The sequence below is a fragment of the Hetaerina americana genome, unplaced genomic scaffold (genome assembly GCF_022747635.1).
Source record: "Hetaerina americana unplaced genomic scaffold, ioHetAmer1.1.p SCAF_29, whole genome shotgun sequence".
In the NCBI taxonomy this organism is placed as follows: Eukaryota; Metazoa; Arthropoda; class Insecta; order Odonata; family Calopterygidae; genus Hetaerina; species Hetaerina americana.
Genome location: NW_027286863.1, coordinates 189,662 through 214,969, shown reverse-complemented (window position 1 = coordinate 214,969; position 25,308 = coordinate 189,662). Strand labels below are relative to the sequence as shown.

The following is a 25,308-nucleotide window of genomic DNA, read 5'->3' as shown; positions in this document are numbered from 1 at the left end:
AGGAATGCCATGGGTTCCATGGGCAATCCACATTACTCTGCTCTTTCCAGGGAGTGTTTTTAAACATTGAAACATTGATTCTAAGCATTGAAATCATTTGCCTAAACTTGCTCTGTAGATATGAAGGTAGTTTGCACAAAGTGCCTGAGCCAGTGATCAAGATATGATTATGCCATTGTGTAAAATTTGAAAGATGTTGTTAACTTTAATGGGAAGGTCAGAAGAATGATGACTGCCGTATTGAAATAATGGCAATAATATCAGGATTTTAATTGATTCTTACTTACCTGGGCTCATTAAACTTTTTGAATAGACTATGATGATAAAATGGTTCAATGTGTTGTAGATGTACCAATGCTGGTCAAATAATTGCATAAAAACAATTGATTTTCAAAATAACAAATATTCCCTGCACACAATGTGTAGTATTAAAAATATATTTAATTTGCCAAAATCAATTCCATTGGTTAATATGGAACAAAAAGTTACACATTTTGTTACAATAAATACAATATGACCAATTTACTGAAATGTGCCATTTTTTTACATAAAAACTTGTTTCATAGCATTAATTTTTAAATGAATAACTTTAACATAAACAACAAGCATGGCTCACCTAAACCGATGCCAAATGAATGACTGTTAGCAGCATTTCATTTTAGCGCAAGGCACGCAAATGAACTTAGTCAAATAAAATCTCAATCAAAGAAGCAACTCTTGTCGACATTATTCATGCATTTAGCATCCAAAGTAACATAACAACTCTGGGTGTATTACATAACTTAGAAACTATTCCATGGAAAGCAAGTTAACTGGCCATCCAAAGAAGGCAGTGGGCATAGCGCACAATGCAATGGTTTCCACCACTGCACCTACACTCTGTTGGGAAATTCCTATTAACTAAACATGAGGAAGTGGGTAGCTAACAAAATAATCAGAATTTCAGTTCTTGAGAGAGAATGATGGATAACTTTTACATATTTTGGTAATTTTGTTCTAAAATCGTGTAGTTTAGTGTATCAATATACTTTGAATCTAATTTTCATTTTCACTGCAATCCAAAATTTATTTTCATTCACAAAATTGGGCACTAAGCATTGATGCAGGATACTCTAAAAATATGAGGTGCTGAAGATCCATCATTGCCTTTTCGATTTCCTTTTGTGCTTTACAAAGAGTGTATGGTTACTTTTCCTATAGAAGTACCACTGAGTTACATTTACTCTAAATCTACAGATATATATTGCATTTCAAGTTGTACATCATTCAACCACAAATTTTAAAACTTAAGGAAATATGCTGATTGTAAGGAGAAAAAAGTATCCAACTGCTAAAGAGTATTTAGACAAAATTTTAAACAATATTTTTTTTTAGGTGGAGTAAATCTAAATTTTTCTTTTATTAGAAGATGTCATGTCACTTGACTATGATTACAGTTTGTCCCTATCCTTTTTATTTAAACTTCTAAACCCATCAGTCCAACATTAATGTTTTTATCAATGCATTTGACACCCTTGAATCAGCTGAAAATCAATCAATCAAGAATTACTGTTTTTCAAAAACCATGTTGTGCAGTTCTATAAAACTTTGGTTCCCCGTCATTAGGCTAAGAAAGAGACATCACAAATGGCTGTCTTAGATTCTATGCCGCAACACCAAAACGTGTTGTCCACTCTTCCACCCAAACAAGCAATATTTGAGTTAAGTCTTTTATTAAGCGCCACTCAAGTTGTCACCACCAAGCATGTAGGCCCTACACTGTCATGTTCTGGAGTCACTGCTTTGAAGGAATTGAGGCGCATAGATAGCATGGGCTTCTGAGACTGTTTATGACTTAATGCCACTTCATGGGCCTTTGCTGTTCCCTCCTGATCTAGATGAACCAGACTGGACTAAGCTTGCTCCGGGATAATTGCAGAATTCGCAGAATCCTGGCTGCCCATGAGGTCCTGGGGGACCGCGGGTCCCTGGCAATCCTATAAAAACCATTGAAAATTAAGACAAATATGTCTCATGTACTTATTTACACAAGTTTAAAAATTATGCAAAGTGCCAAAATGTATATGAATGAAAGGGAAAGTTTTAGTTTTATTTTTTCAGTTATTCAGAATTGCCTTCTTCAAAACAATTTGGGCATGACCATGAAGCATCACTCATAATACACGCACATATTGACAACATATATGTTATTCTAATTTCACAATCATTTCCAATGTCCCCTTTTACCATATGAATGGTGTGTTCCGTCAATAAACTTGCTTTTTACCCAAAAATTTCAAAATACACACCACACATCCTAGACCTGCTTACTTGGCCTAATTTTACCAACAAAAACTCACACTATAAAACTTTTGCACTCCACACCTTCCCTCCCATTTCATTCATGATACTCATTTTTGCACCACTCTAATTCTCCCGCGTAAATTTTTATTTAAATCTGATCATATTTGTGATGACCAATAGTAACTCTTGTCTTGAGGGACTGTGGAGAATATCGAAGCATACTAAGTTTATTCCAGTACCAGTCAGGCACCCAGAAGAAAATTCTAAATCTTTTTTTTGAGGAAATTCATTTGATTGGTAAAGAAAAAATTGCTAGCTGTCAGCCTGAATGAGTGAGACGTTGCAAGGAATGCAAAGTAACCTTCATTAACCTCCTTCTGTTAACCTTCATTTGACGAAGAAAAAGTATTAAGTTAAACATGTATGCATTGAAGTACATACCACTCTTGAATGAAAATGCAAACACATACTACAAGAAACAAGTCACCGATGTGAAGAAGAACAGGGATGGAAAATATTTTCTACTGTTGTGATGTATCCAATATTTGTGTTCCAAACTGCATACTATGATGTACACTATTATTTTCCTACATAACATAAGTGTTTATGGAGGTATTTAAACTCATATTTTATTCTATTTTTTTCTCCGGGGCATCATATGGAATAGAGTTCTTGGGATCATATGTATGCATGTGGCACAAAGTTTTCTTGATCCAAAAAATTTATCAAATGGCGCTTCTAATAGGATGCCCTGTAGGCCCTTTTTTAAAAAAATGAAATTGTTCATACCGTTTCATCTGTGCATATACTTGCTATGTCTGTCTCCACAAAAAACTAATACCTATCTTTTTCACCCTAATATTGACATTCACTCATGTTCAAAAAGAAATCATCACCACATTCACACGAGTTACCATAAATCAGCAATTTCATATTATAGCTCTCGTACAATGGGAGTCAGGATATATAACTCATTAACACACTCATTTAAAACAAGTGATAGATTACTTAGTTTCAAATGGAAATGCAAGAATCTCCTTCTAATGAAAAGTTAATATTCATTAAATGACAAGAAGTTACAGTGATTTGTATTTTGATTACATTCTTTAATGTTTATGTTCGTTTCATAGCATTGAAATTTGTATTTTGTAATTTTCTTTGTGATTTCAATGACATACATGATATGTATGGTTATTGGACAGCAAAAATATTGTTATTCCATATTCTGATTCCTCTTGCCATCAAGCATTTGCTTTGATTTTATTCTAGGAAAATTTCTTCAAATTTCCAGAGAACATATTCATCTTATTTTTTTGTAATATCATGTATAAATGCATTTTCATTGCGTTTACTTGAAAACTAATGACCTAAACGCACATGCCTCAACTTTTTTCATGCATTAATGTATTTTTTTACAATTGTCATACCTGGTCGACCTGGTTCTCCTCTGTCCCCTGGTCTTCCTGGCATTCCTACTCCAGGGGGTCCAGTTGGTCCTATTCAAATCCAAATATTATGTTGTATACTTTTATTAAATTTACACCTAACATACGTAGCAGACAAAACTGCTATATTCAATCACACATTTTGTTTTTATTCAGACTATTATTAATTCAAGGATTTGACATCTTTACACCAGGGACATCTTAAAGGAGCCTCTTCATTTCACAAAGGCCCACTCAACCTTTGGTTGGTCTCATACTTGGCTATAAACAGTATGCATGCAACTATATGAAATGGACAATTATCCATGCAGAATATTGTGGGCTTTTTTGCATAAATGGGGAAAGCCTCAAAAGATAGATAGCCAAAGGTGTCCAGTCACCTTACAATGGCTCTGTTTTGCTCAGTCAATACTTGTAAAATTTGGATTGATTGAGAAGCTTGAACATCAATAATATGATACTATAACAATGAATAAATGGAAAGGACACTAATAAAAATCACTAACATTTATTACACTAAAGATATGAATTTATTTTCAGAAGTATCGGTGGTCTAAACTTAGAGATGTCAAATCTGTTTTAATAAGTAATTCACTCCATATTCATAAGTTTATAACAATGACATACTGAATGAATTTCTCACAAAAATGTTCTCAATCTACACTTGATGATCATTTTTAGACAACTTTGGCCTGATAATACTTTGCCTTGAGTTTAAAACCAGTAAAAGATGTGTTTACAATCCACTGACTAGATACATCACCTGGTAACCCTCTGGGTCCTACTGGACCTTCGATGCCAACACCTTCAGGACCCCTATCACCCTTATCTCCTCTTTCTCCTCGAGAACCGTGAGGGCCTACCGGGCCTGCTACGCCAGGGAGCCCCATGAAGCCTCTCTCACCGGGAAGGCCTGGGGGTCCAGTGTCACCTGACACACCCAATCAAAATGTTACTTCATTTCACTGGGATCAGTGGCAAAATATATATATATATATATTAAATATTAATTAGTATGTATATACTATACTATACTATATACATTCCTCACCAGCCAGAACAATGGAAATCATACCCAGGATATAAAAGGGAAATGCTAGTGGTTTTGTAATAATTCATTTGGGTATTGCACAGGCAATGCCAAACTACTTACTTTGGTAATTTATGGTTGAATTGATATCAACCATTAAAAATATATACAAACCAGTGCTAACCTCATATTTCAATTTACTTGTATTACAATTTATATTGGTACCTATTTTCTGCTACATAAAAAAATATTATCAACTTAACTTAATATATTTTTGTTGTGGTAGAATAAGATGTGGGTTTAAGCATTTTTCAAAATTACATAGCACATGTTTATCATTTATGTAGATTAATGTGACATAATGAACTCTAGAAAATGCTTTTAATAATTAAAAAATTGCATGAGTGGACCAGTTAGAAGTGAACAAAACATAATATCATTACGTTACCATGGCTCTAAACCATGATCATAGAGTGGGTACAATTTCTCCAGGCAACTTCTTTTCCCACTATCCCCCAATGACATTGAAATAATTTATTAAGAGAGAATAAAGCTGATCCTCTCTGACTTATCAACAATTGAATAGTTATTTAATTAAAGTACGATTGCCACTATGAGTATGCACTTATATTTTCATGTGTTTGAATTGCAAGTGGAATTTGTTACACGTGGAATAAATGAGTCAATTTGTTAAGGCACAATGCTTTAACAGCCTGGAAATGCTGACGAATGAAAGACCCAACTACACCATATACTAATACTTCTGCAAAATTTTACTGTAATCAATGTGACCTGTATACAGTCATTTAAAATTAAAATAAACTTCAGTGTACAACTATATTTACCTCAATATTTATTATGAACTTATCAACTGGTTCATTAAAATGAATACAACGTATTTAGCAATTTTAAAATCTGTGTTCATATAATTATTTATCCACATGCTTGGTTTTCATTTCTTTAAGCACTAATCTAGAGCAAGGGTTAGGTAAATGAATCATGCAGAGTCAAGTATATTTTCAATTTTGCCATATACATTGCATTAATTGGATGTGAGGCAGTAGGGTGGGTTGAATTGTGTATTTTGCATTACTGTATCTCTCATGAGTAATTTCCTTTCAACTATTAATTATGATCAATTTGTCTTAAAAATTGTAAAAATGGTTCAACACTGTGACATGTGTTTCCTAACAATCACACACAGCAACTCTCTGTTCAGCTAACTGAAAGCAATGCTAAATAGATGTGGCAATGATAAATACACGTGGCACTATGGACTTGCCAGAAATTGAAGTGGGGGTTGCCACTAAATTACTTAAACAAAGAGACATGCAGGGCATGCTGCTTACTCAATTTCAGGTGTTTGCTAATATAATGGTGCGTTGGGCTAATGGGTAGGGCCCTCAGATATTGAACATCGCTCAAATCCAACTGTTGCCTTTGGGCAACAGTTTGATTCTTCACTCAAGCTGTATGATTTTTCAGACATAGATCTTCCAAGAAATCGACTGGATAAAAAATGTACTCTTCTGATGTGTGAATGTGTGAATTTCTAATGCCCAAAGGTTGACGGTCCTACTGGACCTTCAATGAAAAGAAGACCCTGGAGTTTAAGTTAAGATCTAATATCATCTATCAAATCAATTTTCAAGTTGATTACTATCATTCTAAAAGATCTGTTCATCCATATTTTATACCCAACTTTTACATCACCATTCCATACATGACTTAGGGTATCTTGTTTGTTTAAGTCTGTGTAATACCATGACAAAGGTTTGTGTTTCACACTGTCCTGGCTGGATCAGTAACTAATGCATTTCTAAAAATAAAGTTAGGATGAACTACAACCATTTCTATATGCTTTTGGAAAAAATTGAGTAAACACTACATTAAGACAAATAATAGCAATGAATATTGACTCATTGATTTTAAAATCCACCAAATAGTGATGGCTATTTGATCACAAAATTACTTTGAAAGTATATATTACTTTACTCAAATAAACCATGATAAAGCCACGTGTCTTGATATGAATTACATAAAAAATTTTCAGGCTCAATTTAATGAGGCATATTCATTAAACAGCATGAAGTTATAAGCTGAACAAATAGTCATAATCCATCAGATATACTTGAATTCTTATATTATTAATAAATTTTCTAATATTGACTGGTGGCACTTATGTAAACATTACTTATTGTCTATGTATTATTACTATTTTCCCTAATATCATTATTCAAAGTTCTCATGATAAAATGATTTTACAACAAATTGAAAACAAGTTTAGTCAAAATTATTGCGTTTAAATACAAATAAGGGAGCAAACATAGTTAATATTATATCAAAAGGTAAAACAATTATTTAATAGGATTATATGATTGATTTGTTGTTATTGTGGTCAAAAGTCAAAATGTTATGTTTTGATGCTAAGGTAATATTTCGTTCATCATGAACATACATCACCTTGATATTAGTAGGTAGGTATCTAAGTAACTGGTGAAAACTGGAAGATTTATGAGCTGAAGTTATGGCACTCGGTATTTATCATGAATAAACACTCACCTCACTTTGGTATTAGTAGGTATCTTAGTCCACCACCTCTACCTACTATACTCCATGGGTTAAACAGCTTTATTTTTTTGTGAAGCAGGTATTTCTGTCATGTGTTTCAATATAATGTATCATTATTTTAATCGAAAGAGAAACAGATTTTTCTCGAATATTCTTAAGAAATTATTTCAACCATTACATTAAAATATGGAATAATGCATGCGGTAAAATGTAGGCCACGAAACAAAAATACCATGTCTGTAAATTCAATTGAAAATCAGTCACAAAACTTTGATAGTAATTTAGTACCTCACTGAATTTAATCCCTTTGTTATCCATGCAAGCCAATGACTTCAATTTGATGAAAATTATTGTATGATAAATGGTAGTGGGTATATTGCAGGGAAAAGCAACTACAGCCATGTTAGGTGATATCCCAATGTCATGAAATTAGATATGATATCAGTATGACAATGGGAATATTTAATCCAATGTCTTAAAAGCACACCAAACTTTAAAAAATAAGGTTGATGGCATTTTTGAAGTATGAATTTTTAAAATAAAACCTAATTTACATACATGTTTTACCTATCATAATGAAAATACTGCAAGGCAACTGTCAGTGCAAATTTTAGTAACATTAAATTTTTGTTCACCAAATCATTGAAAAACTTAATGTAATGAAAGAGGTCATTTGTAACAAAAAAAGGGGCCAACAAAAATAGTAAAATACTCATTAGGAGAAAACATTCTAGGGCAAAACTCAAGTTTTGCTCATTCATAGTGTGTAACCGCACCAATATTTGCAAAATTTGAGTTAATACCTCTTCTGTTAGAAAAAGGAATGCGAGGAGCTTTTGCTTTTCAGAAGAATTTGCTCCAATGAATCACCAGGCATGTAATATGACCCCCCAAAGCTGTCTCCCTTGTCAAAAAAGGAATAAAAAACAGAATATGGATAAGAAATGCAACTTGTGCAGCACAATGAATGAATATGCAAAATTTTTTGTCACTATTTGGTTTATATCATTTGGATAATGAGGAATTATTCATGTGTTTTTAAATTGATTTTTAATTTATTCAATCATGTTCAATTTAAAACCAGGAATGAAAAATATTGAATCCTTTTTTAAAATATATGGAAATAATGTGTGATAATAAAAAGTGTTTTTAAAACTACTGAAATTTCAAAGTAATCCCTTTTCAATTATTTAAAATTTGTTATCAATCCCAGCAGAAAATACCATTCGATTCTGACACAAATGCTATCTTGATTCGACTCTTTGGGTTCATATGCCTGTGATTCTATTTATAAGTATTATTTGGCAGGGAATGTTATGTGTAATGCTACTGGAATGCAAATTCGGAATGTGGTTACCAAACGAGGGTATGATAAAGAGTATCATTGCAGTCAGGAGGTGAGAAGAGAGTGCTACCTGGGATGCCTGTGACCCCGGCATGACCCATCCGACCATGTCTGGTGATGCCTGGCGGGCCTGGTGGCCCACGAAGGCCATAGATGAGGACGTCCTTTCTTTCTGTGATCATAGCGGAGTGATGGCAGGTTGGACAAAAGGAAAGGGCATTGGCAGGAAGTTAATAGTGGGTTTTAAGGCATTTGTGACCAATGGTGGAGGCAGGGTTAACGGGAGGGAGGCAATGGTATGACAAAATATCAATCAGCAACTTGTCTAAGATGGCAATAGGGATGCAAGTTGAATTTTGATGCCTACTAATGGAGTAACTTAATAACGACTAACGCATAGTTATACAGTATACATTACCTCTAAACCTTATGATGTAATGATGTCTGTAGGTAACTGTGTGGATGAGAGATTGGACTGAATGCAGAAGAGTACGATTTTTAAGAGAAGTCAGACAGTGAGAATGTGATGCCTGCCAAGGAATGATAAAAGGTTACGTTTCCAAAGGCTTTAATGTTAAGTGGTAGTGGGTATTTGTCTGTTACCAGGAGCTCCTTAATGTTGATGTTCAAGTTTTGGCGCTGTTTGTCTCAATGAAATTGCATTTTCCGCTGTAAAATTGGGAGCAAGTGAAATATACTGAGGCAGGGCATCAAACCTGGAGGTCCCTGTTGGCCTGGGGGCCCTGGTCTGCCTATTTTCCCCCTGCCAGGGGGTCCTGGTGGTCCCACCAGCGTGGCTGTCAGCTCGCTCAGTTGGTCTGCTCAGGCGTTCGATTTGATTGGACGATGGAGCGCACGTGACGGGTTGAAAATTCATTGGAAAAAAGTTTGTTTGGCAGTCAAGAAGGGAAAACGTGAGAGGCGAGAGTATAAAATCATGAGAGAAATATCATCCATGAAAGAGAAAGAGAGTGAATTGCACATGAATGAGATGCACTTGTGGAGAAAAAAATCACCAAAGACACAGGATACATAATATTATGCAGGAAAATAATAAAAAACTAAGTCAAAACCTTGTAGCGTAATCATCATCAACTGGAAATTTTCTTGGAATGTAACCTCTCCGTAACTTACATTAGCCTGACTAACGGCAAGTTGTTCATGAATTCACACAAGGCTTATTGTGGATTAAAACATTTAAAAAATCTGAAAGCAGCAATAACTAATTACACAGCATTGATATATTCATCATACTGATATATTATTGTATGCAGCAGGAACCTGACAGTTTATTTAGGCGTGCATAAATGAACATGGAGGGAATATGGCAGTCCAGTGGATAGAGCACTGAATCCTTAAGACAAAAAGGTTTAATCCTCGCTGATGACTTTAGACACACACGTGTGAACTTCACATATGCAATTGGACTTGGTGTGAGGTGAAATTTACTCTCACCCATCAAATCAACCTTTGGGTTGATTACCGAGGCTTTTTGGGCAGATGTACACCGTTGAGAAGGTCAGTGACCAAAGAGTGACTTTGACTACCACACTTTTTGTACCCATTTACTGAACCTTCATTTTATGCACAAAATTGGCAATAGTTTTACAAAAAAACTCCATTCTTTCAGAGTCATCCACAGAGTGACCTTATTCCATCAGGAGTAGGTCAACGATGATTTCATTTTTAATGTGTTACTTGTATTCATGCTGAATAGGAAAGGATTTATTGGTTTTTTCTTTGGGTCTTTGAAGCAGTACCCAATTGTTGACATGTTCAAAAGATAAGCTGAGGAAAACAAAATTTTCTTCAAAGTTAAATTATTTGTCTTGAACATGTATTTTCGGTAAACTATCTTTGAATGATAGATGTGACTGCTTTGAAAAATTAGTATGAAATAATATAATGATCATTTATTGATAGAATCCATCCATTTTTAAGGAATGTGTAGAATTTATGTAGCTTACTATGCCATGAAAAATAAAGAGGGTATATTTTAAATAAAAAAAAATACTTTTTTTAGCATAACCGAGGTCAAAGTCTTTTTTCACAAATCGCACTCAGCCAAGGTTAAAATAACATTTTCAGTGACACATTTAAGAATATATAAAAAGATGTACTGATGGAAAAAATTGAAAACAACTGATAGAAGTTTTAATTCTAGCGAGTGCTTCTCAGAAAGGTGATTTTTAACACCTTTGTATTTGGAGCTTTGGAGCCAATGTAATTGATTTATTGTTTTTAAAATCATTGCACACATTAACATATATTTCCCGATACTGCATTTTATGCCATAATTATAAGATAGCAGAGGTTTTTGGTTTGTCTCAAGGAAATTAAGTGAAAGCTAAGTTTGATTTAAATAAATCAATACTTGTCAAACGAAATACTTCTTTTAGACAGGAAGTGGGTGTATATTTTTCCCAGTAGAAACATTCTATGCACCTACTAAAATATTATACGTATAATATATCCTAATCATCTGGAAAAAAGTACTAAAATAAATAAGACCGAAAAATATTAATTAGTCTGCTTTCAAAAGATTTTACTTTATGCCTCAAAAATAATATAATGAATAGACAGTTTAATAGACAGAATAATGTTTTTTTTATGTCCACAAGATGTATTGACATCTTGTGGACATAAATTACTAAAGTAGCAATTAAAATAATCCCATGGCTAATGTTTTCATTGAAGTATACTTTCTCAAAGATCTTTCTAAGATTCTTTCTCTCACCAAAGGTCAAGCAATTTAAATTGAATGAATTTCTATCAAGTGAGTAGGATTTACAGATAAGAAATTGGCTCAGATTATGAAGTAACCATTAAATGTTGTCCTATTTGTATCCAAATATAGACTTGCTATCTCTAATCTTTTGGTCTATTGCTAATTATACTATATTTCCGTGAGAAACATTCATTTGTCCAATGTTCTCCCTCGCATGATTAGGATTTGGCAAGTTATTAGAGTATGGGAGGAATTTGCTCCAGAATATTAGACAATATTATTTTTTTGATTATACATGAGAAGAAGCCCACAATCAAGAAAATAAATATCATTGCATTCATATCACTTCGTGAACTTTTATGAACACTTAAAGATATTTATGAGCATAAAGAAGGCTCATTAAAAATATGCTCTTTTAACCACCCCAAACAATCTTTTTTTAAACTTGGAATTTAGCAAAATGTGGCACAAAAAGGGTTTTCTTGTGGCTTATTATCAATGGAAGGAGTTTACAAGACCTTTTAAATTTATAAAGAGTGCAAAAATCTTTTGGTAACTTTGAATGTTTTGATCAAAATTGTGGGCTTATATTTATCATTTACTGTTGTCAAAATTCTCTGATAAAATGAAATAAATGCAGCTAAAATTCTAATACTGAATCCTTTGTTTCATTCACATATATTCACATACATTCATGTCACATATATCTAAAACTTTACTCACTTAACAATTGTCAAATAAATTAAATGTCATGTACCTCTTAAAACTGCTGCACAGATGTCACGAAGCTCTGCCTCAGTAAATGACCTCCCCTAAAAAGAATAATTTATACAACTTATACAGTTTTATTAAAGTTCTTAATGACTTTATCTATATTACAAACTAAAAGTTTATGTATTGATTGCTTCATATAAATATTATGGTATGTTTTGATCGATAAATTTGGATTTTCTTCGTAACACTTGCAATTTGATTGTTTAGGAAACAATAAAGAAAAAGTGAGAGATGTTGAAAGATTTTGAGTACATGCTCTTAATTGCATGGGGTTACTCACAGGTGGTCCTGGCATCCCATGCATTCCTGGCTGACCTCTCTGACCAGGGGCCCCTGGGAGCCCTGGTGGTCCATCCTTTCCTGGCATCCCCGCGGGACCTGGCTGGCCCTCAGGGCCCCTCTCACCTGCTGCACCCCTCTCACCTGGCTTCATTCCACATAGAGAGAGTTCACTAATGTCAATTTCAGATCTAAACATATGTTTTTATTTTATTTAGGTAATCTACTGGTTAAGGTAGGTTTTTGGATGGACATAATTACTAATTAAATAATTTGTGACCCCTCGCAAAACACAACATCCTACTCTACATCAGGTCCCTCTTCATCTCTGAGTACTTTCTTCCTCCCTTCATCCCGTCCAACATCCCTATCCTGTTCCTTCCCTTTCCTCGTTTGCTGAACATCCTCCCCTCTATCGCAGTCTTCAACATCCCACTGCTGGTAAACACCCCCTTCATCCACTTTTCCCACCTCCATAGGATTTATCCCAACAAACCCCTCTCTTCGCCCACCATTCCAAGTACTTCCTCGTTTGTTTTCTCCTCTGTCCATTTCACCTTCTCCATTCTTCTCCACACCCACATTTCAAAAGCCTCCAATCTATGTCTTGGTAATGTGGTAATTGAAGCCTCCTGCTTCAATTACCACGTTTCCGTGCCGTACATGGCTACGCTCCATATCAAAGTTTTTACGAGTCTTTTCTTAACATCCTTACTCAAAGTCCCTGTCATCAACTCCCTCCTCCATGTGAAAGCCTCTTTGCCTAGCGCAATTCTTCTCCTTACGTCCCTATTACTTTGACCGTGTTGGTCGAAAACACTTCCGACATACGTAAACTGTTCTACCTACTCTAGTTTTTGCCCTCCTATTTTAATGTTTAGCTTAGCCTTTTCTAGAAAATCGCAAAACCTTTGTTTTATTAATATTGATTCTCATCCCATACCTGTCGCACTGAATTTCCAATTCACTCAGCACTGCTTGCAACCCCTTGGCTGACTGACAAACTAAAGCTTGGTCATCAGCAAACCTAACTGATTTTACGAATTCCCCCCCCACTTTCATTCCTACCTCGAGTTCTTCCCATGCCTCTTTGATCATTTCCTCTGCATACAGGTTGAACAGCAACGGTGATAATGGGCACCCTGCCTTACACCTCTTCCTAACACTGCCCATCCGGACTCCCCATTCCCCACCCGCACCTGAGCAGTCTGAGACATGTACAGGTTGCGGATTAGCCTCCTTTCCCTCCAATCTATTCCTGTTTTCTGCAGAATACTCATCAGTTTTTCCCAATTCACTCTATCAAACACTTTTTCAAAATCAACGAAACAGGCAAATGCCTCCTGGTTGTGTTCTATATTCCTCTCGATTAATGATCTCATTACTGCAATGGCATCATGCGTACCTCTCCCCTTCCTAAACCCAAACTGATCATCCCCTAAGTAATCATTTGCCCTACTCTCTATTCTTTTGTTTATGATCCTTAGAATAAATTTAGCTGCGTGGGGTATCAAACTTATTGTCCTGTAGTCCTCACATGATGTAGCCTTTACCTTTTTCCAAATAGGAACTAAAACTGAACTCACAAAGTCTTCCATCCAGATTCCTTCCTCATAGATACTACTAATCAGCCCATATAGCCCCTTCCTCCCACATTTTCCTAAGCATTTTAAAAGTTCCACGGGAATGTTATCCACCCCCACGGCCTTATTTACCTTCATCTCCCTTAATGCCCTTTCTATCTCATCGTCGAGTATGCCTGGACCTAAGGTATCTTCCTCTACGTCATTTTCTTTTTCAACGTCAAACTTTGTTGGTCTGAGTTCTTTACTATACAGTTCTTCTATATACTCCTTTCATCTCTCTTGGATCTTTCCTGCGTCAACTATTACCTTACCCGCCTTGTCTCTAATTGTTAGCAGAGCTCTTCCTTTCTTATTTCCCGATAACGATTAAACTTTGATGTACAGCGCAACGATTTCACCCTTCCTCTGCAGACTTTCCATATCCTCGCACTGCGTCTTCCACCATGCTTCTTTTGCTTTATTTGTTGCCTACCTCAATTTATTGTTTAACTCTTTGTACTTCATTTTGCCTAACTCTGTATTGGCATTCTTCTATTTTCTCCGCTCTCGATCTTTTAATCATCTCATCCATGATCAATGGTGTCCTAGTCCTTTTAGCGTTAACGGTTCCAATAGTGTCTTTTGCGGCTTTAGACAACCCTTTCTTGATCATTTCCCATTTTTCTTCGATAGTACTAAGCCCTTTGCCATCCTCCATGATTTTCTCTACCGCCTGTTTGTATTCCTTCCTTTTCAACTCATTTAATGCTTCTACATTCCATTTTCTAACTCGCCTGCCCCTGCCTTATCTTTTTGAAACGGACACTACATTTCATAACAACTAAATTGTGGTCAGAGTCCGCATTTGCTTCCGGGAAGCTGTGCGAATTTATCACACTGTTCCTAAACCTGTGTCTAACCAGGATATAATCTAGCTCATACCTTTCTGAGTCACCTGGCATTTTCCATGTATACCTGCGTCTTTTGTGGTGTCTAAACCAAGTGATGGTGATGACTAACTAACCCCTGTCTCCTGCGGAACTCAACTGCTTTCTCCCCGCGGTCATTCCTTGTGCCTAAACCGTAGTCCCCAACCTCATCACCATCTGTTCCTTCGCCTACCGTCGCATTCCAATCCCCCATCACTATCAAATGTTTCCCTGCAGGAACACACGCGATCATGTCCTCTAACTGATCGTATATCCTATCGACCTCTTCTTCCTTATGGTTGCTCGGTGGCATGTATACCTGTATAATAATCAAGTGCGTCGGTTCTGCTTTTATCTCTACTAGTAGTATTCTATCCGTTACCTGTTCTATGTCGACTAAGCTTCTTCCTACCTCTTCATTTAATACTATGGCAACCCCTCGTTGGCTCTCGTCTCCACCGCTGTATATTACTCTATACTTATCACTCCAGTAATCCCCGCTATCTTTCCATCTCACCTCGCATAGACCTAAAATATCTATTTTTCCCGTTTCCATCTCTTGCTTAACAATCTCCAATTTCCCTGTCCTCATCATTGTCCTAACATTCCACGTTCCTATTCTAACTAATGTGGTCTTCTTCTCCTGCATCTTCTGTCCTGCTGCTGCTGGTTTTCCCTTGCAAGGGTTTCGTGGGATGATGACCACGGAAGCCTTGCCTTCCCCGCTGTCGGGCACGACACACGGCCGATTGGGCCGAGCCCAGTAGTTGCCAAGACTCAAAATCTCCTTATTGTCCATCATGTTAATCTTGGGAATAATAATTGAGGTGCTTTTATATTTCTTAATTTTATTTCAATACGTGTGATTGGTGGGCCCCTGACGCAGAGGGAAACCTCTCGTAAGCCCTGATAGAGTGAGAGTGTATGCGAATAGCAAGGATCACTGCTGCATAGTACATCCAAGCTAGAGAATGCGTGATTAATTTTCACTTTTTTAGTATTCAAAAAAATTAATTTTTTGTATTATTCTAATTTTACTACGTGCGTTTGAGTGCTTGAGACTAGCATAGATCAATGCTGTATAGTATATCCAAGCTAGATAGTACGTGATTTATTTGCAGTCCTCCATTTCATTGTTCTAACCGTTTGCGGTATTTAAATATTTCAATTATTTTCAGTTTTTTACTATATTCATTGTTAGTCTTATTTTCAGTTAATTATTTAATTTTATAATTTTTATCGATTTACTGTTTCTATTTTCTCCAATTTCCCCCACCCATCCTTTGCCCATTTACAAGAGTACGGCTGGGGTGAACTCTTTCCATTATATTTATACGGCCGTAGTTACCGTTCGCTTTGTATGTATTGAGGTTAGAATTTTTATTTCAGAAATTTGGACTCTATTGGGATGGCAGGGATAATGTTTTTATGACTGCTGCTTTCCACCCTTCGAAAAATGAAAATACATACATTGATGCACTTTATTTCCCTCCAAAAAGTTACCAGTAGTAGTGGTTGCACAGCATCATGAGTTATCTCTTGGGAGACCTGGTAAATTGCTAAATAAATTGAGCATTGCAAATTGTAAGAGAAGCACAAGATTCAGCCAAACTGCTAAAACATGAATTTAAGAAATTTTATATTCTGAAATACCTAAGACTTTCTGGATTTTCTCTAAAAAATGATGAGTGATTGGTTGAGAATGATTGTGGTAGCTCCCTAAGTCAAAAATACTTAGAGAGCTCACATTTCCCCTTGATATATATATTTGAAAAGTCATAGTTCACCAATATCTCTCTTATATTTAAAGGCACTTGATTACACTTTGGGGCATATGGTAGTTCAGGAGAAGAGCATTGGACTACTGACTAAAGGTCCCAGGTTCGATTCCCAGAAAAGCCTTTCTGGGCACCCAAGCTGTGTGATTTTTCAGATAACAGATACTCGTGGGAAACCATAACCAGCACAAGGGAAGGAAATAAAGGTAAATTCGTGAAAAGCCAGTTGCTCACATTTGTGGTATATTATGTATGCTCTCAACGTCAGAACATAGGATCCAATTTGGAAAATTAGATGTTAAATTTATGCTGATGGATTTTGCATATTACACCATTTTGATGTAGATTCAAATTTTACTTTAATGTCATACCTAGGCATGTGCTTATTACTATGCTTTAATGGAGCATTTGTTTCTACTCTGGTTCTGGGTAGTAGGCAGGCCTTACCAGTCCTGATGGTCCTGAAAGGCCTCTTGGACCGGCCACTCCAGGGGCTCCTACTCCATCCCAGTAAATATTGTTGCCCGCCTGCGATGACATAGGGATGGCATCACCTGGTGGCCCTGGTGGACCTGCAGGTCCTGCAGGCCCTGGCTTACCCACAAATCCAGGTAAACCTGGGGGACCAGGAGTGCCAGACATTCCCGGAGGACCCTGTGGAGATGCAATCAGGTAAGATTTTACATAGGCTTAACAGTCTGGTCCATAACCGGGTACTCGGGTATGCATTTCAGCTTCACTGATAGAATTAATTGACTTTTCCTTAAACAAATTGTATGACCGCCCTGATCCCCAAAATTGAAGTAGTTTCACATCAATTTTTTTGTAAATTTTTTTTAAATCAATGATTCAAAAACAGTTTTCAACTGTCAAACATAATACCCACTCCGTCATGACCAGGCACCTGGGCACCCACTCAGGTCGTTGTGCATGAAAACTGGGTTTATGCACACTGAAGAGACCGTTTGTCAAAGTGTCCATGAAACTTGACTCTAGATTAAATAATCAAAAATATCATTTGTAATTTCCTTCATTTAAGCAATTTTTATTATAAAAAATAGTAAAGATAGTAGGTAAAAAAAACATCACTCTGTATATTTCACTTTGGTTATTTTTTCTTTTCCTTACACAGTTCCATGCAAAAAAAACTAGCATTCAAATATTAAAAAAATAAAAAAAACATTTAATTATTTCACACGCTCCTCACATGTTCTGATGTAATACAATGTTCATCCCAAACAGGGAACCCACATACCGAACATGACTTTTGAGTTTTGCTATGTTTTCTGAATTCGCCCTGGAGAGGAATACGGCATGTACCAGTAATATTTTTCCATCCAGTTGAATCCAACGGTGCCGGAGGTTTCTCGACTGTTGGCTGCGCATGTGGATTTATGGTTTGACCCAAAAAACTTCCAATCACCCCTTTGGTAAAGAAATGCCTCTTGATATGTGCATTATTTGAACGATTTTTGAAGAGAGTAAACAGCTCTCTGCCCAGTTGCCAATTAAATAATCATCTTTCCTGAGTTTTTTCGATGGCAATTTATTATTCTCATAATAAAGAGAATATATGCCCTAAGGCAGGCGATATCAAGAATATTATAGAAAAACGCCATAGGCCACCCCAGCTTTTGGCCAATAATAAAATTGAATAATTTTGGGTTTTTTCTTTGCACCATCACGAATCTTTGCATCCTGATGCATCGATGATAGTAGAATTACTGTCTTGTTTTTTTGGCACACGGTCACTTTTTCATGTAAGCCAAACACAGTAGATAATTATTCTCGTGTTTTTGATGTAACCATTGCTGGTGGAATGTGCAGCTTATATTTCTTCCAAGTGTCAACAATTGTTAAATCCCAGGATAGTAAAAATTTTGCCGTCGTAAAGTAATTATCCATTGTAATATTTCCACCTTTGTATGGTGCCATCAAGTCTTTGACAACTCTCTTGCCAATGTTTTTCTCGTGCCCGGCACACAATTTTCCAGTGTAAAACTATCCAGCGAGCAAATATGAATTTCCAGCATTACCAGTCACCAAAATTAGACTATGAATACAGCCTTCATGCATCCTTACAAATTAAATAACTGTTGCATCATTTAATCGTTCTTTCTTTCGCTCGACTGGAGTCTCACTGGACATACCATGACATAACAGTACTCTGTTTCCCCATTCTCATAAGATTCATTGTAATGATTTACTTGGATTAAGTTAGGTACCTTGTCACCACTTTTGGATATACCTATCACTTCTGGAGTGTGGCCATACCCCTTATATTCTCCCCTTATATTCTAATTTGATGTAATTCTTTATCCAATAATTTTGCCTCTGGATATGGTATACTTCAATAGTAAAATGGCTGAAAGGAATTGAGTTATTACTATTTGGCAGTCTACAATTTAGGTAAGTTTTGAATGGACACAAACCTAGCACCCCTACATTTCTTAGCCTTGCCCAAGAACAACCTGATCTCATGCTACAATAAACTGGTTTTCAATTCTGCACACTTTCTTTCTCCCCCCCTACAATGCCTCGTACCTCTCTATTTATTTTCCTTTCCTCCATTTTACTTTTTCCGCTGAGCAAGATTTAAAAGTTAATGGAGAGCAATAGATTCAGAAATAAGTCTGCTGTGATCCAACGAGTGTGTTTTCAACGCAAAGAGGTCTGTCTCATGTCTTAGAGCAAGCATAGAGAATCAGGTATTTGATGCCATTATTATGAAGACTCACAAAAGAAAATTAAAATACGATCACTCTATTATACCATGTGCTTGATTACTATTAATACATAGTACTTGATTAAATCATTACCAATTAATACTCATACTCATTTTGCATTTTTATCATTTCAGTCAGCCCTATATTTTCACCACTGCAGAGCAAACCTTATTCCATAAGTTGAACTTGAATATCAAGGAACGCAAAAGCAAATATCAAGGAACACCTATTTGCTTTAAAAATTAACAGCTTGTCGCGATTTGTTGTTGATAAATGAAAATATGGATAAAAACCGAATGTATCGAAGTAGAATAGCATGAATGCATAAGCATACAATAATAATTAAATTCAAGCATTGATAATCTGCAAATGGATGCATGGAGCATAGGAAGTTGATCATACATTTCACGAACAAGGTAAACCATGAAACAAGTCAGAAATAGTGGATGGATAAATAATTTTAATTGATCTCACCATTGGACCTGGTAAACCTCTTGGGCCTGATGTTCCAATTTCCCCCCTCTCCCCTGGCTCCCCCTTCATTCCTGTCTTGCCTGGCATCCCTGATGGGCCTGGCTTCCCAGGGTTTCCCTGTGAAAGAGAAACTTTAGTATTAAGCCCATGCAAACACAAGAGCTAAGAAGATTTTCATACTTTAATCCCCTCATATTCACTGGAGTAATGAATAATATTTTCTCTTAGCTGACAACTCATAACAGATGAGGTTCACAATTTTTGACAATGCAAAAAAAATAAATGGAATTGTTCAATTCTTATTACATCAACCATACAGCTTGATAGAAATTTATTTTCACCCCTGTGTAACAGAGAGCAAGGCTTATTTCATATGTGATTGAGACTGGGTACTGCCTAGTTTCATAAATTAGGTGAAACAAGGTAGTGTCCTGTCTACTTCACAATGAAAACATATTGTGGACCACCTCTATTATAAATCATCAAACACTGCTCATGAGGAAAATATGTGAGCTTAAGTTGCATTATACATACACACATATATATATATATATATATATATATATATATATATATATATATATATATATATATATATATAATACAAATATTAATGCAAAACCCCAAATAAAAAATTATCAACTATTTGGCATGCAATGTGACCCATGCATCTTACCTGTGGCCCTTCGTGCCCTCTTGGTCCTGCCTCACCTCGTTGCCCAGGAGGTCCCTGAAGAAAAATAATCAACTTTGTTTTGTATCCAGATTGATGCTAATGAAAGTATGTGGTGATCAAAGTAGCAATCAAAGTGGATGAATTCTAACATTTTAGAGGTCCTCCTTCAAAAATAAAATATGTATTTAGGTACCCAATCATTATATATTGTTTTCAGGAATTCATTAATTATATTGGTAAATTAATAAACAATAGCTAAAGGTTAGCCGGTTGAAAAAATGTCATTGAATATTCACAAAAGTATTGCTACAACTTTCAAGGGCACCAGAGAACCATGTCCACGGTCATACCCCTTCTCCTTCCTCCCCTTGAAGTCCCTGTGCTCCAGGCAGCCCCACTGGTCCAGGTGGCCCCATCACTCCAGGACTTCCCCTATCCCCCTTCTCGCCCCTCTCTCCATCTTCTCCCTGCGGTCCCATGGGCCCCGGGGGTCCTGAAGTCCCTGGCTCACCTGCCTGGGCCACGGCACCAGGCAGACCGGGCTGTCCTGGCTCCCCAGCATCACCCTTCTGCCCAGCCGGCCCTGGTATGCCAGGGGGCCCTGCTGCTCCCTGTGGGCATACCATTATGAGAAATGAGTTGGCCAGGGCAGAAATTAAGGGTGGGAGACTGAAGTGCTGCACGGAAATGTCACACAAATGTATGACAAAGTACACGAGCAACAATTATTTTGTCTCAATCACAAGGTTATATTATTGCACTTGAATGCACTAATTCACAGAACATCACCCATAGATATCAAGTTCAAGCATTTAAGACACAGTGATGTCTAAATAATTGATGCTGATTCTGCAAGAAACCCAAGTTAAACAAATTATGAATGCTATTAAAAATATATTAATAATAATGGATGTACGTTTGCTGATGCTTATCTTCATTGTAAACATATCCAGTTTTCCTTGCTATTTAACTTTAGCACTTGATAAGTATCAAAGAAACAATGCTGAAAGTAGTCATTCAAAGGAACAATACAAGTATTTTTAACTACAAGCTCTTTTCAATTGAAATGTATATAATTATTCTCTTGGGATTATGAAGATGCTCTGCAATAATCGGCAATATTTTGATGAAGTTTGATAATCTGAAAAGTATTATTTAAAAGAAATAACTACAATTGAAATATATTGTTTGCCTTTATTTTAAAAGTCCACTTTCAAATATTACTGTAGCACATTTTTCATAGTTATTCCAACCAGAGATGTTGGATTCTATAATGTTCTTTCAACATATCACACATTCAACCATCAACTGGATCATGTACACATCCAGTTTTCCGAGGTCATACTAGGTTGTCTCTGTGAGAAATTGTTGTTCTGAGCGTGGGTACATCATAGCATCATACTCACAGGCAGTCCAACAAGCCCAGGGGATCCAATCAGTCCAGGCATCCCAGGCAGTCCTGCCTCTCCTTTGGGACCTGTCTGACCCACTCCTCCATCACGCCCAGGGGCTCCTCTTAAGCCATCAATTCCATTGCGGCCTGACTCGCCTCGGTCACCTAATGGTTGGAGAAATCACTAGTCTAATTGATTGCCCTTATTTCCTTTGGTCCATTATGCATTGTAAAACTTCTTAGGCCATCTTTGGTGAGCATCTATTCGTGGAATTTGGGGAAAAATTGCAAATTTACCATGACAAATGTCTACTAAAGAAGGCAAATGTAGTGGGCTGATGCCTAATATAGCTGAAAGTTGAAGAATACTTAATCCCAGAAAATGCCCTATATGAATATGTGTGTGTGTGTGTGATTTACCGTGTGAGTGTACTTAAAATGACACTCACATGGTAAATTGTTTGAGCTTTCAGCCCTCTCAGAGGCCTTCTTCAAGTGAGACTGAAAATATGCTGTTGCTGTGGAGAGGGGAAAGAGGTATGGGTGGGGAGGGGAGGAGTGGAGCAGGGAATGCTGGGAGGGAAATTAAAGATGGCGGTGAAGGGTGGGAATTTTGAAAGAACGGAAAGCTAATATGTAGGCGGATTCATGAGTTCTCACCTCTAAGTTGGTGGCTAAATCAGGTAGGGATTCTAGGATGCTGAGAGCAAAACACTGGTCGAATGAAAGGTTGTGGGAATTGGGGTGTGAAGGGATAGGAAGAGAAGAGAGTGAGGCAGAATTGCAGGAGTACCGGTGATTATTCATTCGAATGGATAAGGGGTTAATGCATTCGCCTATGTAAAAGGAAGTGCAATATTTGCATGATAACAGATAAATAATGTTTTTTGAGAGGCAAGTAGCGTGGGAACGAGGTGAGGGGGCAATGAGGGGATATAGGGAGAGGGGAGTAGGCATAATAAGAGGACAGGTTTTACATCGGGGGCGGTTGCAAGTTGGGGAGATATTGGGAAATTTGTCACGGGGGGGCGCCAAAGGGTTGGTGGATCTCAGAAGGTTTTTGAGATTGGCGGGTCGTCTTTATGCGATAGATGGGCATTGGGGTAGTATATGTAAAAAAATATATATATATATATATATATATATATATATATATATATATATATATATATATATATATATATATATGTATATGTATATATATATGTATGTATGCATTATATATATATATAATGTTGGAAATTTAGTGCGACAGGTACGGGATGGAAATCAATAATAATAAAACGAAGGTTTTGCGATTTTCTAGAAAGAAAAAGGCTAAGCTAAACATTAAAATAGGAGGGCAAAAACTAGAGCAGGTAGAACAGTTTACGTATCTCGGTAGTGTTTTGGACCAACACGGTCAAAGTAGTTTGGACGTAAAGAGAAGAATTGCGCTAGGCAAAGAGACTTTCACAAGGAGGAGGGAGTTGATGACTGGGACTTTAAGTAAGGATGTTTAGAAAAGACTCGTAAAAACATTTATATGGGACTGGAGGCTTTTTAAATGCGGGTGCGGAGTAGAATGGAGAAGGTGAAATGGACAGAGAAGAAAACAAACGAGGAAGTACTTGGTATGGTGGGCGAAGAGATGGGTTTGTTGGGAGAAATCCTATGGAGGCAAGAAGTGTGGATGAAGGGGGTGTTGACCGGCAGCGGGATGTTGAAGACAGTAATGGAGGGGAGAATGTTAGGCAAACGAGGAAAGGGAAGGAACAGGATAGGGATGCTGGACGGGATGAAGGGAGGAAGAAAGTACTCAGAGATGAAGAGGGACCTGATATAGAGTAGGATGATGGACTTTTTGTTTTGTTAGGAGTAATAAAATGTTTGTTTGGTAGTTGTGTCCATCCAAAAACCTACCTTAACCGGTAGATTACCTTAAAAAGATGGCATATTAAATTCCCTTCTTCAAGTTGGGGGACCACCTTGTCCTACCTTTAGTTGCCCACTTCAATGGCCCATTCATAGGCTGGACTTAAGCTGGCTGATCCATCTACCATTGCTCATAGCTGAGAGCTTCACCTCCAACGTGGGTTGGTACTTAGAGTGATACAATTTTGAATTAAATGTCTAAGAAAGTAAGGGCAAATAGAGTGACATGTTTCTACTAGCCATACTGAAAAGAAAGACTTGTACTTTTCCACAGACTTTTATTATATGGTACAATGCGTTTCACCGACCTGCGGCATCATCAGGTACTGTACCTGATGATGCCGCAAGTCTGTGAAATGCGTAGTACCATATACAAGTCTTTCTTTTTAGTATGGATACTAAATACTTCCATGAGGTGAAGCCTGAAACAATACAATATATTGTTTCTCCTAATGACAGTTTTGAGAGAATAAAACAAGTCAATATAAGCCTTGCCTTTGTCTCCTCTTGGTCCAGCCTCACCCCTGTCTCCCTGAGATCCTTTGCCTCCCTTTGGTCCGACTGGGCCTGGCAATCCTGGCTCCCCAGGGATGCCAGGTGGTCCAACTGCACCAGGGACAATCTCGCCAGCTTCTTGAGCTCCAGGCCTGCCAGGCTGACCGGGAGGACCCTGAGGAAGAATCATTACAATGTGCAAGTACATGAATTATGAACCCCTATGGAGTCATTAACTGAGACAAGAAACTGCCATTCAGATTGTCGATATCACCTTGAAGAGTAAACATAGTTTCAAAAATTCTCATGCATTGCCCGATTGAGAAGTTAATAAATAACTCTTCTCAATATAGTGCAACCTAAAATGGGTAAAAAATGGTTACCTAAGCCTACATTATTCACATGTTTTAAAGTTACTTCATATTGTGAAAACAAGTCTCTTATTTCAATTCTTAATGATTGAAAATATGTATGCAGTGCCTAATTTCACAACTATGGAGTCCCTGGTCGAAGGCAGATGTTTTAGGGCAGATAATTTCAAATAGATGAAAAATGAGCTTTAGACTTGATCTGATTCCATGGCTGTCAAGAGTACATCACTTTGAAAATGTTGCACATAAGTGCATGATAATTTGAATAGGTACTTGCAACTTGGGTTGTGATGAGAAATTTTTGTTTTACTATGGATAAATAAAATCCAATGTCAACTCACTAATTTATAGAACTTTTTTCAAATTACAATGCCAGTATGTTACACTAATTATACTTCTTAATCCCAGTAAACTATGCTTATATAGTTTACTCTGCAGGTGAAGCTATGAGAAAATTCCTAAGCTATAATAACCCCAACTTTATTAAATACTCTTCATATTGATCCATGAAGCCGAATAACATTTTGCTGCC

General features: G+C 36.7%; 1 protein-coding gene across 1 annotated transcript in view; it reads right to left on the bottom strand.

Annotated features, from left to right (window-relative positions):
* Positions 1-421: 421 nt before the first annotated feature.
* The window catches only part of LOC139689925 (collagen alpha-1(IX) chain-like), a 110,227-nt gene continuing 85,340 nt past the window's right edge, over positions 422-25,308 (bottom strand). Inside the window, exons 13-24 of the mRNA XM_071587057.1 lie at positions 24,406-24,580; positions 22,010-22,161; positions 20,954-21,214; positions 20,604-20,657; positions 19,928-20,044; positions 17,175-17,381; positions 12,457-12,603; positions 12,160-12,214; positions 9,391-9,492; positions 4,492-4,659; positions 3,711-3,779; positions 422-1,976 (exon numbers count right to left, since the gene is read on the bottom strand). Coding sequence (XP_071443158.1) covers positions 1,846-1,976; positions 3,711-3,779; positions 4,492-4,659; positions 9,391-9,492; positions 12,160-12,214; positions 12,457-12,603; positions 17,175-17,381; positions 19,928-20,044; positions 20,604-20,657; positions 20,954-21,214; positions 22,010-22,161; positions 24,406-24,580 — 1,638 coding nt within the window. The 3' untranslated portion in view covers positions 422-1,845. The remainder of the gene's footprint in view (positions 1,977-3,710; positions 3,780-4,491; positions 4,660-9,390; positions 9,493-12,159; positions 12,215-12,456; positions 12,604-17,174; positions 17,382-19,927; positions 20,045-20,603; positions 20,658-20,953; positions 21,215-22,009; positions 22,162-24,405; positions 24,581-25,308) is intronic.